Source organism: Caenorhabditis remanei, chromosome I, assembly GCF_010183535.1.
Source record: "Caenorhabditis remanei strain PX506 chromosome I, whole genome shotgun sequence".
Taxonomy (NCBI): Eukaryota; Metazoa; Nematoda; class Chromadorea; order Rhabditida; family Rhabditidae; genus Caenorhabditis; species Caenorhabditis remanei.
The window spans coordinates 2,847,953-2,863,438 of NC_071328.1; the positions used below are offsets into that span (position 1 = coordinate 2,847,953).

Genomic DNA, 15,486 nt, shown 5'->3' on the forward strand with positions numbered 1-15,486 from the left:
CTCTCCAAGTTTTTGACACAACGGCGGCCTTCACGGAGCAAACAAAAAAGTTTTTCCGATTGCTCTCCGCCGTCTCTCTTTGCTCTCCCCAAACACTTCCGCTATAAAAAAAGTGGAAGCGAACGAACAGCTGGCATAGGGAGAGGGCATATAACTATCGAAAGGGTATAGGCGATTATAGATGTTCGGATGGATTATGGTGGATTACAACGAGAGAGGTGACAAAAAAATGAGAACGTCACGGGCGGTTTAGTAGGGAGGAGAAATGTCATAGCGGAATTAGAGAATATGTTTCAAAATGTGTGGAAAAATATGCTCAAAAACTCAAAAAACCCTATGAAAAATGCTTTAAAAAAGTGGTAGCCTAGAAACCCAAAATCAGAAAGTCAGGCCACAGATGATTATGGAAATACGGAATTTCACTTGAATTTCGTGGCCTAACTTTAAAACTAGTTGGCCTAGAAACTCAAAACTAATTAAGTTAGGTCACAATGACACCTTTTGACGTTTTTAGACGCTGAAATCGTTTTTTCCGGCATTTTGAGAATATGTTTCGAAATGAGTAGATAAATATGAACATTCCTATGGAAAATACTCAGAAATCCTTCAACACCGCGAATTTTCAGCACCGAAAACTGTCCAAATTGGTCACTGCTGGCCGAACTTTTTGTTTTTGGGTTTCTAGGCCACCGAAAGTTCTTCCACCTGTTTTCGGGATCCGGAAGATAATTTTCATATCGGCAAACACAAATTCTCTTCTCTAGAATTGGAATATTTTATGAAACCCCTTTGGTGACGCATTTTTTGTGATTATCTGCTATAATCTGAAAATAGGCGTGAAGACACACCAATTTGGAGTTGAAAAAGCAAAAATAGATGTAAAACAACTTTATTTTGAATGAAAATTGCAGTTTTAATCGTTGTTTGCACCAATTTAGCAGTTCATATCGAGTTTTTAGGTTTTTGAGTGATTTTCAGCCGCTTTTCCTTGAAAATTGAAGAGGAATTTCGGGAAATTGAGAATATATTTCAGAATGTGTAGAAAATATGAACATTCCTATGGAAAATACACTCATTCCTATGGAAAATACTCAAAAACCCTTACAAATCGCGAATTTCAGCCCAAAAATGGTCAAAATTGGTCACTGCTGGCCGAACTTTTTGTTTTTGGGTTTCTAGGCCACCGAAAGTTCTTCCACCCGTCCGTTTCGAGTTTTTTAGTATTTTCATAGGGAATTTCCATATTTTTAAACACATTTTGAAATAAATTTTCAAATTCGCGAAATTCCCTTCAATTTTCAAGGAAAAGCGGCTGAAAATCACTCAAAAACCTAAAACCTCGTATCAGTGATCTAAAACTGCTACATCGGTGCAAACTTGAATAAAAAACTACAATTTTCATCCAAAACAACGTTATTTTGCATCTATTTTTGCTGTTTTTCAGCTTCAAATTGGTGTGTTTTCACGCCTATTTTCAGATTATTTTCAGAATTTCAGATTATTCACACTCTCAAATGCGTCACCAAAGGGTTTCCATAAAATATTTCATTTCTAGAGGAGGAATTTGTGTTTGCCGATATGAAAATTGTCTTGCGGCGGAGGGAAATTTCATTCCAATTGAATGAAATTCCCACAAAATTCAGGTCAAGCGCATGATAAGCGGAGGGAAAGGGGGTAAAGAGGTGGTGGAGAGAGGGAGCGCCCTTGTTATAATAACTGATAACAAATATTGGAAGAGAGAGAGGAATGATCGGAGGGGAGGAGACGAGGGACAAATCGATATATATTTACTCTATTTGATGGGAATTCTGATTGGAACTAGATGGTGGAACCAATGCAGCCGCGCTCTATTGACAAGAATGGTACATTTTTTGCGTCTCGGTAAATTATTGAACTTATGTGCATTCTATATCGGCTATATGAATTCCTGTGTTCACCGTGACGCAAAAATTGTACCATTCCTGTCAATAGGGCGCGGCTGCATTGGTAACTGCGCCCCACCGCAAACGAGAGAATATCGACGAGAGACGCAGAGTTCCAGCGCCAACACAGATTTTCACAGTTTTGATCTATTTTCGCTGTTTTTCATAACAATTTACAAGAAATACTATGAAAAACAGCAAAAATAGGTCAAAAACTGTGAAAATCTGTTTGAAAACTCTGCGTCTCTCTCGTCGATACTCTCTCGTTTGCGGTGGAGCGCAGTTGTAAGAGGGGTGCTAATAGAGAGTTTGAAAGACTCTGAAAATCTCACTTTTTTCAGAATCTTCCAGAAATGTGAACTTTCGGTCGAAAATCAGGATTTTAGCATAAATTTTGAGTTTTTCATTAGATTTGAAAACGTAATTTTGAAGAAAAATTCAATTTTTCTGCTGAACTTCGCGGTTTCAGTCAAAATTGATGCTAAAATCCGGATTTTCGACCGAAAATTCACATTTCAGTGTCAGAAACTCTAGAATGTTCAGTTTTTTACAGTGAAAACACTAAAACTCGGTGCATTCTGAAATTCCGCAGAATCCGAATCCAGATTCATAAACTCTTATGAAGTCAGCTCTCAAAGCCGACTATGAGAGTTTGAAAATTCGCTCTATCAAACTTTTCTCGCGAAATTCGGTGGAGCGCGCTTGCACACATAGCATCAGAGGGAAGAAAGAATCCGTTGGAAAGCGAAAGCCGTCCGGATTCTGAATCTGCTTTCGGTTATTTCGGTCTAACAAGGGAACCCCAAGCACTTGCAAGTTTGGAATTTGATGAAACTTTTGTGGGAGGTCAAGGACCACTCCAATAGAGCTCCCACAAAATATTGGAATCCGCCCGACACTCTGCTCCGAGTTATGGGCTCTCAAAGTTTGGCTCAGATTCAACACAGTAAACCTCATTTCCTCGCTTCTCAACAGTTCCCAAAATGTCGTTTCCCTCCCTCTGCCACGTTTTCGACTGGCTGAGTGGCCGAGTGGATGTGCGTTGAGCTGGTGGTGGAAGGGTAAAGGGATCGATCCCATGCAAGGCGTTTTTCTTTTTTTCTTTTTTGATTTTACTGGGTGGACAGTTTCATCGTTATTTGAACATTTTCTGGTGATTGCTTATGTTTTTCTGTACTTATTTCACCGTAAAAATTCATTATTTAAAGTTTTAGAAAAAATATTTTTTGGCCGAAATTTTCAAAGTCCCTTACCTTTTGGGTGCCAATTTTATAAAAGAAAAATGTCATCGAAAAAACACTTGGGAATTGTCTAGGACAGTACCCATGAACACATTATCTATTAGAGGCATGAGAAGTTCAATTTTAATAAGTCTTCGGCAAAAGTTTTGGATAAACTTCCAAATTTGAATCGAATATCACTACAAATCAGCTTCAGGGCTGGATATTTCATGTCCCTAATAATGTGTTCATGGGTACTGTCCTAGACAATTCCCAAGTGTTTTTTCGATGAAATTTTTTTGTATAAAATTGGCACCCAAAAGGAAAGGGACTTTGAAAATTTCGGCCAAAAAATATTTTTTCTAAAACTTTAAATAATGAATTTTTACGGTGAAATAAGTACAGAAAAACATAAGCAATCACCAGAAAATGTTCAAATAACGATGAAACTGTCCACCCAGTAAAATCAAAAAAGAAAAAAAGAAAAACGCCTTGCATGGGATCGATCCCTTTACCCTTCCACCACCAGCTCAACGCACATCCACTCGGCCACTCAGCCAGTCGAAAACGTGGCAGAGGGAGGGAAACGACATTTTGGGAACTGTTGAGAAGCGAGGAAATGAGGTTTACTGTGTTGAATCTGAGCCAAACTTTGAGAGCCCATAACTCGGAGCAGAGTGTCGGGCGGATTCCAATATTTTGTGGGAGCTCTATTGGAGTGGTCCTTGACCTCCCACAAAAGTTTCATCAAATTCCAAACTTGCAAGTGCTTGGGGTTCCCTTGTAACGTAAAAATGCACCGAAACTCACTATTTTTTTTAGACAAAAAACGCTGTATCCCGGTTTATTTTGACACTAACCAAGGTTAGAATACAGATTCAGAATCCTCACGACGTCAGATTTCGAACTATAAAAATTTCGAAAAAATTCCCTGAATCAAAGTTGGCAATGAGTTATCAATCCTAATTGGATTAGTTAACATTTCCGAACACGAACACAAATTAGTGGAATTAGAGAACATGAGGACGGAACCGGTTGGTGGTGATGATGAAACAGTCGGATAATGAATGACCAAATGGGCGGAGTCTGACAGTAATCTGACAATTGCGGGGGCCCGCCACGTCGCGAGAGAGACTTTTCAAAGTGGAGGAGGAATAATTTGTTTTTTGGTTAGCTGAATTGAATTGATAAATATGCAAATGACAGTGTGATTGGAGGGGTATTGTAGTATTGTGACAGATGTGAAGGTTAACGACGACGACGACGATACTAACAAGGGAGTGGTGTCTTCTGGAGAGAAAAACGTCGTGGGGGATTCTGAATCTGACGTCAGATTTGGTGAATCTTAAATTGCAGAGTTTCAGATTTGAAGGGTTCTCAAAAAAGGAACTTTCTAGACTTCGAATTTCTACTTTTATATCGAAAACATCGTGATTTTTAGGCAAAAATTCAGCTTTTGAGCTGGAAATTATAGGGGAAACATCTTTTTCCAGTCAGAAACCGCTTGAAAATTGCATTTTTAGCTCAAAATCATCAAAAATCACGAATTTAGGCTTAAAGGATTACTGAAGTCACGTTTTTTTAAATTTTAGATTCCGCTACTTTATGAAATTCTATGAAAGTTTAAAATTAACGCTAAAAATCGCTCTAAACGCCACAATTCTCGTTCTAACTGACTCAAAATGAGCTTTGGTGGAAGTGTTTTTCCACGCGGTCGTGTAGTCCTCTCGGACAAGATTTTGGCTCATTTTCTCACTTTACCGTAGTTTTTTGGCTTTTTATATCGCAAAAAAAAACTACGAAAATTAAGAAAACGAGGAATTGAGAAAAATCTTGTTCGAGAGGACTACACGGCCCGCGGAAAAACTCTTCCACTCTTCCAAAGTTCATTTTTAGTCAGGAGAACGATTATTGGAGCGATTTTTTGCGATTTTTATGCTCAAAATATGTTGTAAAATGCCAAAAGGTCTCGCAAAGCCTTGTAACTCGGTCCATTTTGAACATTCAAAAAATCCGACCGGATATTCAGAATACTCACGATGTCACCTATCTAGTCATGTTATTAGAACGATTTTTAGCAACTTTTAGCGTTGATTTAGTCATTCCTTTAACCAAAATCTCGCTGTCTGTCATCCCGGAGCTCAGATATCCGGCTTCTTCTCAAAAAAAACGCGACCAGTTCCATAATAATTATGGGAGAAAACTGATCTCTCGATTTACAATTCTTCACGGAGATAATCTCAAGCTAATCAAAAAAGTGATCACAGTGTACACACATTGGGCTAAAGTGCCAAGCGGAAAGAGACCTCTCTATATTGACATTCCCTCAGTTGCTGCCTGGTGATGCACACTGATCACCACAAAACTTTCACTTTTTTTCGTTTCTATGTTCAAAAAAGCTGAGTAAATACGAGGAGGAGAAGTAGTGCCGAGTTTAGTAACTAGAGAACATACGGAAATAGAAAAATTTGTGGTTTTTGTTGCGTTTTTTGTGGGAAATTGGAGAAAAATGGGTTTTAGAGTGAAAAAATATAGAAAATCGGGTTTTTAGAAGGAAAAATGCTTAAAAAACGAACTTTTAGAGTGAAAAATAGTTGAAAATCTGGTTTTTCAAGGGTTCTAGTAGCGGAAAAAGCGGGATTGCATGTGGAAGTGACTTAAAAATGACTTTTTGGTTTTTGAATGAAAAAAATATGAAAAATGATCAGAAATTTGGGTTTTTGGTCGAAAACCGCTGAAAAAACGCTTTGTAACTGCAAAAATAGGCTTTTGAGAACGCGGGAATAGTGAAAAATAGATTTTCCAGCAGGAAAAATACGAAAAAGTTGATTTTTCTGACCAAAATTGACTTAAAATGAACAAAAGCAAAATTCGAACAAAAAACTTGTTTTTATTCATTTGTTCATCATTTTCTAGTTAAAATGTCATGTTTTCTCGTGAAAATTGACTGAAAACTACCTATTTCACCTCGGAAAAGTTGTTTTTAGTTGTTTTTCCAGTTTCTTTTCGAAAAAAAGAAAATTTGTTTGTTTTCGCAACAAAATTTTTGTTGGTGAATCACATCACAAAGCGAAACAAAAAATTGACATGCTGTAAAGCAAAAATCGGGCGAAAAATATGAGAAAACACAGCCGAAAATTGCGGTTTTTGCAGTGAAAAAATGGGAAATAAATGTAAAAAATAATTGTCGTAAGATATGATGCATTAGAGTGGTACTGTAAGGAGAAAGGAGAATGGAGGATTTTCAGCTGGATTTATAGGAGAAATTAGTTGAAATTGAGTTATAAAAATTGAAAATTGAAAATTAATTCATTTAAAATGTGAAATTTCAAACTTTATTGCTAAAAACAGCTGATAATTAAATTCTAATTTTCAGAAGTCCGCAAATTGTCGTGAAATAGGATGCATTCAGATTTCCAGAAAAATTTATTTTTTTTCTTGGAAATTTATCATTTTTCGCCCAAAATTTGCGGAATTTTGTTAAATTTTCAAGAAAAAATGTAAAATATTGAAATTCAGCAAATTGTAAAGTTCAAAGCGTAAAAGTAATGTAAAAAGACATGAAAAAATGGACAGAAAATCGATTTCGCTAAAAATTCTATTGAAAACAAGCAAAAATCTCCGAATTTCTATGTTTCTGAAGCAAAATAATGTCCTAAAACATTGCGAAAACGTATAATCTCTTAGTTAAATCGAAAGTTTGCCATAGTTTGCTTGAAATTTCACAAAAACTAGCTGAAAAGACGTGGATTTTTAAATAAAAATCATCTTTCCGAAGAAAATATACTCAAAATAATCGCAAAATTGAATACGAGAAAGTTCCCAACCGAAAAACCCGGAAAACTATATACAACATTTTTAAAAACTGGGAAACTCCCATTCCATATGGTATAGTTGGCGCCCAAATGAGTCATCTTTGCCCTAGTTGAACGATGAATCGTCGCAACCGGCCAAAAAAAGGCGTAAAACAGTATTGAGAAAGACGGAGAGAGGCAGCGAGAAGAAAACGCGTCGTTGTGTGTGGGGGAAGTCTCGTGTAGCTTCGCGTGAAGACGGGGAGAAATAGTGTGGAGAATTGAGAGAGTAGTGAGAAAGAGGGAGAGAGTGGAGAGGGTGCAGACACTATTCTCTCACGGAGAATAGGAAGAAGAAAGGGAGAGGAGAATCGATTTTCGTAGTGTGCGGGGGGGGGGGGGGGAAGAGACAATAAGTTTAGTAAGAAAGAGAGAACTGGGCAATTAGAAAGTGCGGCAACCCCCCACCGGAACTGAGAACTAAAAATACTTTACACAACTATCGACTAATTTTGGTATCCAATCTGATTGTATCTATGTTTCAATTAGCAAGTTTGACTGAGAGAAGGTCATCTGCTATTTAGTGCGTTGTGACAGTCAGCTGATGCGGCTGAAAGAGAGTTAAGAGAGAAAGTTCTGGAATAGTGGTGACGTCATGGTGATGGGGCATGTGATTTTTGATAGGAAAAGGGTAGAAAAATCACTGGATCATCGCGGGAATGTAAAAACAAAACGAAACGTAGTTTTCTGCTGAAAATTTTCACTTGCAAGGCTGTAACTCCCTTGAAACTTAACTTTATGCGCTGAAAAATATACCAAAACGTAGATCACGACGAGTTCTATGTATATGAGCCACTCCAAGGCGGATCTGGGTCCGAGTAGGTCCAAGACATAAAACTTTCCGAGATTTAGGTTTTGGTATAGTTTTAGCCTCTGTTACAGAGTTGTAATCGAGTTACGCACCGGTCCGATTAGCAAGAATGCGGAAAATCGGAGAGTGATTCAGAAAATTCGAGTTCAAGCTGTCAAATTGTCGTAATACCCAGTAGAGAAGTAAAGACCGCAGTCAAATTATTTTTGATAGTATGAAACTGAAGACTACGCTAATTAGTTGTAATTAAGGTATAACTACCCTTCGAGCATAAATATCCATTTATGTGGTACCAGTGCACCTGGAAAAGCCGCTGAATTTGACACTGTCGGAAGTGGCGGCCTTTTCAGGTCCACAGGTACCGTATAATGGAATTTTTAATGCTAGAGTAGTTATACCTTAATTACAACTAATTAACTTAGTCAGTTTCATACTGTCAAAAACAATTTCACTTCCGTCTTTACTTCTCTACCGGGTATCATCAGATTTCTGGCCGTTTGACAGCATGAACTCGAATTTTCTAAAGCATTCTGTGATTTTCAGCATTCTTGCTAATCCGACCGGTGCGTAACTCTTAAAAACGTTTAAAACTATTTAACAGAGGCTTAAAAGTATACCAAAACCAGAATCTTGAATAGTTCTATGTCTCTGACCTACTCGGAACCAGATGACGAATAATCATCCGGCTCGGAGTGGCTCATAGAAAAACTCGTCGTGATCTACATTTTGGTATATTTTTCAGCTTATACAGTTGAGTTTCAAGCGAGTTACAGGTTTGCAAGATTCAGTCAAACAAGTTCACTTTTAAGAACTTTGGAACGTAGCGAACTTTCGAAAAAATGAATAGGAGTAGTGAAGTGGAACTTGCTTCTGCTTCCTCTTCTTTCTTATATTGAAAGAAGAGAATGTGTTTGTCATAAGAGATTCCTCCTCTTCGTTTTCTATCTGACCGATTTGATCTATTCTATTCTTTCATTTCTCGAGACGAGAAGAGGAAGAAGAATACGATGCGGAACATTGTCCGATTTGACAAGATTTTAGTGTTGAGGGTGAATTCAACTGTCGAAGGGCCTATCCAGAACAGTCTAGAACAGTCTAGAAGATTCTGGACGGAAAGGTTCCTGGAACAGCTAAAAACAACTAAAAAACAGTTTCTTATTTTGAAAAGTTTATTGGTAACCGGTGGGAGGAGGAGTGAAACCTCGCTCCACCGGCTTTGAAGAAACATGTAGAGTAGATATAATAACAGAGCAGTGGAGCGCGGTTACAAACACTTTTGGTTCACGCGGGGGAAATTGGGAAATTTGGAGATCACAGAAAAATGAGACGTGGGGGAAAGTGCGCTCTGTTGATAATTAAAATAAAGTTAAGTTGACAATAAGATAGTATGAAGTTAGGCTCAGAGGAGCATGAATGCTTAGAATATATTGGTGGTTTTAATTAGAAATCAAAAAAATAGGAGCATTAAAATTTTCCGAATCGCGAGACAACTCTCGAGTCTCAACTCGTTGAGGACGGAATGGAGCCGAAGCTCCGAAGCTCTCCTCGCTGTGCCGTCTGTTTGTCTTGGTTGGTGTCTTCCGAGGCATCACCAACTGAGTAGACCTGCGACGGGGTGTCTGTGAAGATCCCTCCTCGTTGATGGCAGCGGCGGCGACGGTGGTGGATGGGGTGTGGGGCACGGATTCACGGACTCTTGATATCTTTGGCGCTCCAAAGATTTCCGAGGGAGCTGAAAATGAGACAGAAATGAAAGAGATATTTCTATAAATCCAAATTTCGGAAAACTGGTCCCTCCCAGTCATAAATGGCCTAGAATCAAGAAATTACGGCAGAAGACTGAAAAATTCGAATTCGGCGTGAAAACTGGATACTTGCAAACCTGTCCGAAACGGGCTGAAACGAGCCGGCGCGTAACTCGCTTCAAACTTAATATTATGAGCTGAAAAATATACCAAAATGTAGATCTCGACGAGTTCTATGTCACTGATATAATACGGAAAAAGTGTCAAAAATCGCGAAAATGGCCAAAAAAGCTATTCTAGCCCGGCCAGCGGTACATTAACGAATAGCCATCCAGCCCTGACAGGACACAGAGATAGCACTGGTCAAGATCTACATTTTGGTATATTTTTGAGCTCATAATATTGAGTTTGAAGCAAGTTACGAGCCCGCCCGTTTCGGACCGGTTTCCAAGTATGGTCAAAAATGGCACGAAATTACGGCCGGAGACTGAAAAATTCGAATTCGGCGTGAAAAATTCATCAAAAAGAGTATAATATCAGAAATTCGGACAGTTGTCCCGCGGTCAAAAATGGCCTAAAATCAGTATGTTTCTTGGATAACGAAAACTCACCAACTCTGTTCTCAGAGATCGGATCGATCGGTGCGCTAATACGTCTCTGACACTTGTCAGATGGTCCTTTGATTATGCCATCCTCTCGATTTCCGGTGATTTTTGAGATACTCGATCTCTTAACGGGTGTAGATGGGTGGTGCATGTTGCTTAGCTGCAAGAAAAACAGGATAGTGAAAGAGAAAAAGATGATGGAAGAGGAATCCAAAGAGGTGGAAGAGGAATCCAAAGAGGTGGAAGAAGAATCCGAAAAGATGGAAGAGGAATCCGAAAAGAGGTGGAAGAGGAACCCAAGAAGATGGAAGAGAAATCGAAAGAGGTGGAAGAGGAATCCAAAGAGGTGGAAGAAGAATCCGAAAAGATGGAAGAGGAATCCGAAAAGAGGTGGAAGAGGAACCCAAGAAGATGGAAGAGAAATCGAAAGAGGTGGAAGAGGAATCCAAAAAGATTGAAGAAGAATCCAAAGAGGGAAGAATGCAACCGACTCCTCCAACTATTTATTTCTAAATGACTGTCTGTTAGGCACCCATCAAATGAAGAGGGCGGGGTGTTACCCCTCCTCCTTATATACTCGACACACGGTGCGGAGGGGGAACATCTCTTGGGAAAAAGTGGGCGGAGTCTAGTAGGCGGTGGGAATTTGGAATCGGCTTCTGGGATTGCTAGGAGGGTTTATGATATCTATGGATTGGGTCTGGTGCAACCAGACTATTTGGGGTCATAGTTTTTAGGGTCTTGTTGTTGCTCGGGAGCAGTTTTACGGTGGCATGTGAAGATCCGGGGGATAGTTAACTATATGAGAAGATTGTAAAGTGATTACTGGAGAGTTTATAGGGAGGATTTTGGGAAGAGAAGGACTTCCGTATGCTAGTTTTCCATAACCTTGGTGCCTACAGTACCCCCAGTATCTACAGTACGACAGAATCTGGATGAGTGACTAAGAGGTCCTCGTGAAGCTGAAAAACCGGACTTCGGCATAGTTGTCAAGGCCCGGCCCGGGCAAATTGGCGCGAAAGTCAAATTTTCAAATTTTTTTATAATTTTTTCGCGAAAAAGTCAATTTTCCGACAATTATTCAGAAGTAGAAGAAATTCTGAAAAATAGTCAAAAATGGTCACATTTTCGATGAAAAATTGAAAAAATTTCGAAAAAAAAAATTGGGAAAAAGGGTCATTTTTGAAGCCGGGCCTTGACAACTATGGATTTCGGGAGGACTTCCTGGTCGCAAATAATACAGTATGAGGGATCCTCTATTGACAGCCTTCAATACCATAGTATGAAGTCGGCGGGACCTTCCTTATATAAAAAGGGGGCGGAGCCTATACTGAAAACACTAGAAAAGTTTGGAAGTTTCTTTCTGGAAATCGCTCGAAGATTGCCGGTTCTATTATTTTTTATTGAGTTTCCCTTTGTTTGTATAGTGACCTGGCACAATGCCAAAAAGATGTTTTGGCATTTTGCCAAATCCGTCCGTTTCACACCATGACGGCTCGTAATCTCTCTGTAGTGTAATTACGGTTGTCACTAGTCGTGTGGGTAGTCTGCTGCTCTTTTATATTGTGCTCAACAGCGGCTGCTAATTGACGTTGACAGCTCTCATCAATCATTTTTTTCGTTCGCAGACGTTTTTGGTTACGTAAAATGACAACAAGAAAGAGAATCAATAGAATTCGAAACAAGGGGGCTATGAATAGAGACCGCAACATTTTTTTCAAATTCAATTTTCCATTAATATTTCCATCCTGGCCTGTTCTTCAGGTGAATGGAAGTACATTCCCAAATTTTTTTCCGAAAATATGCACACTCTCCGAAGTTACAGGACCTTTTGGTCAGCCATGGTTTCTACTGAATTTCTCTTGGGGAATTCTTTCGTTTTCCTGACCACGCAAAAAATATTTTCTGTTTTCACGTTCAATCCGTCAAATTTTGGCAAAAATTGGGAAAGTTCGAACCAGAAACTGTTTGATTAAAAACCCAGCGTGTTATCCACTGAACTAAATGAACACAAATGTGACGCTGATAATAGGAGAATATATTATTGACGTGACTTTTTTAAATTCAAGTGAATTTTTTGCAGGATTTTCAGCATATTTCGAGATAAATCATCAAATATCTAAAGTTCTACAATACGGATTTTTTAATTTCTAAGTGGGTCTAGATCGAAATTTTGCGTAGATTCTGATTCCGTCAAGAAACGATGCGAGTCTGACTTGCATTAACCTGAACTATCGGGAAAACTGATTTTATTTTTGAATCTGTTGTCTTCCGACATCGAAAAAAACACATTTTACGAATCAATGAGCTTCCAAATTTTGGACCGAGGTACCTGAAGAGATTTCCGAAAACAATATATCAGAAAATATATAGGTAATCACTGTAAATTTTTTGAAGTGATGCCTCGAAGTTCAGCTGGCTCCCAAAAAAATTCTACAACACGAAAATTGAATTTTCTTTCAAAACCTATTAGAGTATGTCCAGAACTACTAGAAACAGTAAAAAAACGATGCGAGTCTGACCTACAACGATCTCAACGTGATATTTTTCTGAAAAAAGCAAAACGTTTTTTGAGTTTTCTGAGAAAATTAAACATTTGGGTGAAACGAAAGTCTGTTCATTGAATTCTACGTACTCGATTACATAGGGGTCGAAAGTTTTCATTCTGTTTTAGCGTTCCGGGCTCTCAGGGCAGACCGTCAAACATTTCAATAACCTCCCATGACGCCCCAAGAGAAGAAAATGAAAAACTCCGCCCACGTTCATTGCGGTCCCTAGCTATGAAAGTAAAAATATGCCGATATTTAAGGAATCGGCCTGTGTGGTTCCAGGCGTCCAGATTTTTGATATGTTATGAAACAAACCAAGGGCTACATTTTTGTAGTTGACCACTTTTTTGAAGGAGTCCTCCTAGGAAAGATACAAGTCTTTGAAAAGGAGGGTCACACAGACAGCAAGTGCGATGTATCCTTGCGTTTCAAAGCGCATATCTCAAAAACGTGAATAGCTATTGAAAAGTTGTTAATTACAAAAAAGTAGCCCTTGTTTTGATCTACAATATACTGAAATCCCAATTCAAAGTGAAAGATTTTACTGGACAAACAGACTCACAGACAGACGCAAATCGCAAAACTCATATGAAGAGCCCTTAGCTCTCTGAACGCGCGCGGTAGGTGCACAATGAGTGCATATTGGTACAGTACCTACAGTACCGGACAAAAATATATCTTCATTTTCAGTTGAAAATGTTCAAAGGGTGTCAAAAGTCAATGGTATTGTATCTTTGAAGACGAGTATCTCAAAAACTAAGAGTGCTATCAAAAAGTTGTCAACTGCAAAAATGAAGCCCTAGTTTTGTTCTATAACATACCAAAGTTTCAAAAATATTGAACGGTGTACAAGATCGTAGCGCCTTGGCAAACTTCATCAACATTCTCCCCGCTACCTTTTACCGGTAGGCGTGGTGGGGCTATATCTCGTCAGGTTAAACTTTTACAAGAAAGGTTTTGTTCTACCGTATTGGGTTTTTAGTATTCTATAGAATAAAGCTAGGGCTACATTTTTGTAGTTGAAAACTTTTCAATATCTTCTCACGTTTTCGAGATATGTGCCTTTTAAGCGCATGAGACGCGCTGGCTGTCTGCACTCTCACCTTCAAAGACCTGTATCTTTCCTAGAAGGACTCCCACTAAAAAGTGGTCAACTACAAAAATGTAGCCCTTGACTTGTTCTATAACATATCCAAACTTCAAAACCTTTGACTCACCCTAAACCCCTCAGTGAGTCCTCAAAACCTACTTTCCCTTAAGCTCCTAATCCATCATTATTGTCTCAAAAGAAACACCGCTTCTTATTTTTCCTTTGTTACGTAATGAACTAATAAGAATCCAGATAAGATTGAATTGTTGCATCATTCGAGATAAGATACACACTTTGGATGTGTTCCCACAGGGCAATTAACTCTGAGACGTCTGCCACGTCATCGGGCAGATGGTCCCTTCTTATACTGTTTCTGTTTGTTTGATCAGGTGATGACGCTGGAAAAGTGATTGATGACATTACATGACAGGAGGGGAAGTTGTGGGAAAATAAGGGATACAAAATAAGGGACACAACGGGTATGATTTGAGCGTCGAAATTGCTCAACTTTGAGAGCTCGTCACGGTCTACCAAATTGCCCGAGATGGGAAAATTCGGTTATACCCCCCCACACCGATAGCTTCCCCGCATGTTGGAATACACCCCCCCACCAACTGAAAAGTGGGGGGTTATAACTGTGGGGCTGTATAATGGAACAGAAAGTGTGGGTGGTTATAATGAAACCATTAAAGCCCCCCACAGTGGAAAGTGGGGGTTCATATCAAAACACCACTCAATCTTCTATTATAACCCCCCACGTGTATCAATAAACGCCCCCAAAACGCCACGTTGGTATACCACCCCCGGGGGGGGGGGGGGGGGGGTGTTTAATAGAATGTCTCCTGAATTTCTGCCTAAGCCTAGAATTAAGGAAAATCAGCTTCCAGGGCGCTAAGCTTATGGGCGGGGCGAGAGCAAGCTCCAGGGTGTCCTGTTTTAAGGTAATCACTACTTCCAGAGCGCTAAGCTTATGGGCGGGGCGAGAGCAAGCTCCAGGGTGTCTTGTTTTAAGGTAATCACTACTTCCAGGGCGCTGAGCTTAGGGGGTGTGTAATAGAATGATACGGGAATTTCAGCCTAAGCCTAAGAATTGTGGAAAATCAGGGGGAATTTCAGCATAAATCGACGTTTTAGTTTTAACCTAAAGATAGATTTTAAAGTATTAGCGAAAAACTGCTGAAAAACGCACAGAAAACCCGAAAAAACGAAGGAAAATCGGAAGAAAATAATTATTTTTGAGTGTAATCAATATTCAATTTGACTGCCAACAATGATACTCAGTCATTGGGGGGCCTATATCAAAATGATGCTCACATTACAATATATACCCCCACATCTGATTGAAATTTGGGGGGTTATATTGTAATGTGTGGGGGTCTATAATAGAATGTTCATAATATAGTCCCAACATTCCAATAAACACCCCCATCCAAATGACTAAATCACGCATTGTGGGGGTGTATTCCAACGTTTACCCAGGGGGGTGTATAACCTAATCTTACGGGGGTCTATAATAGAATGTACCCAATTGCCCAATCATTATGATTTTTGGGAATGTTGAACAAGTCTAGCTCTACATTTTTGTAGTTGACAACTTTCTGATAACAATTCACGCTTTCGAGATATAAAACCTCAAAGTTAGTCCCGCAGGGGAGGCGAGAGAGCGTGCGCAAAGAGGAGGGATTCTTTA

General features: G+C 39.2%; 1 protein-coding gene across 1 annotated transcript; it reads right to left on the bottom strand.

Annotated features, from left to right (window-relative positions):
* Nucleotides 1–9,243: 9,243 nt before the first annotated feature.
* Nucleotides 9,244–10,308, bottom strand: GCK72_000388 (uncharacterized protein; the record flags this gene model as incomplete). The annotated part of the gene is made up of 2 exons (XM_053722461.1): nt 9,244–9,539; nt 10,164–10,308. The coding sequence occupies 2 exons, from the start codon at nt 10,306–10,308 to the stop codon at nt 9,244–9,246; spliced, it is 441 nt and encodes a 146-aa protein (XP_053591106.1).
* Nucleotides 10,309–15,486: the final 5,178 nt, after the last annotated feature.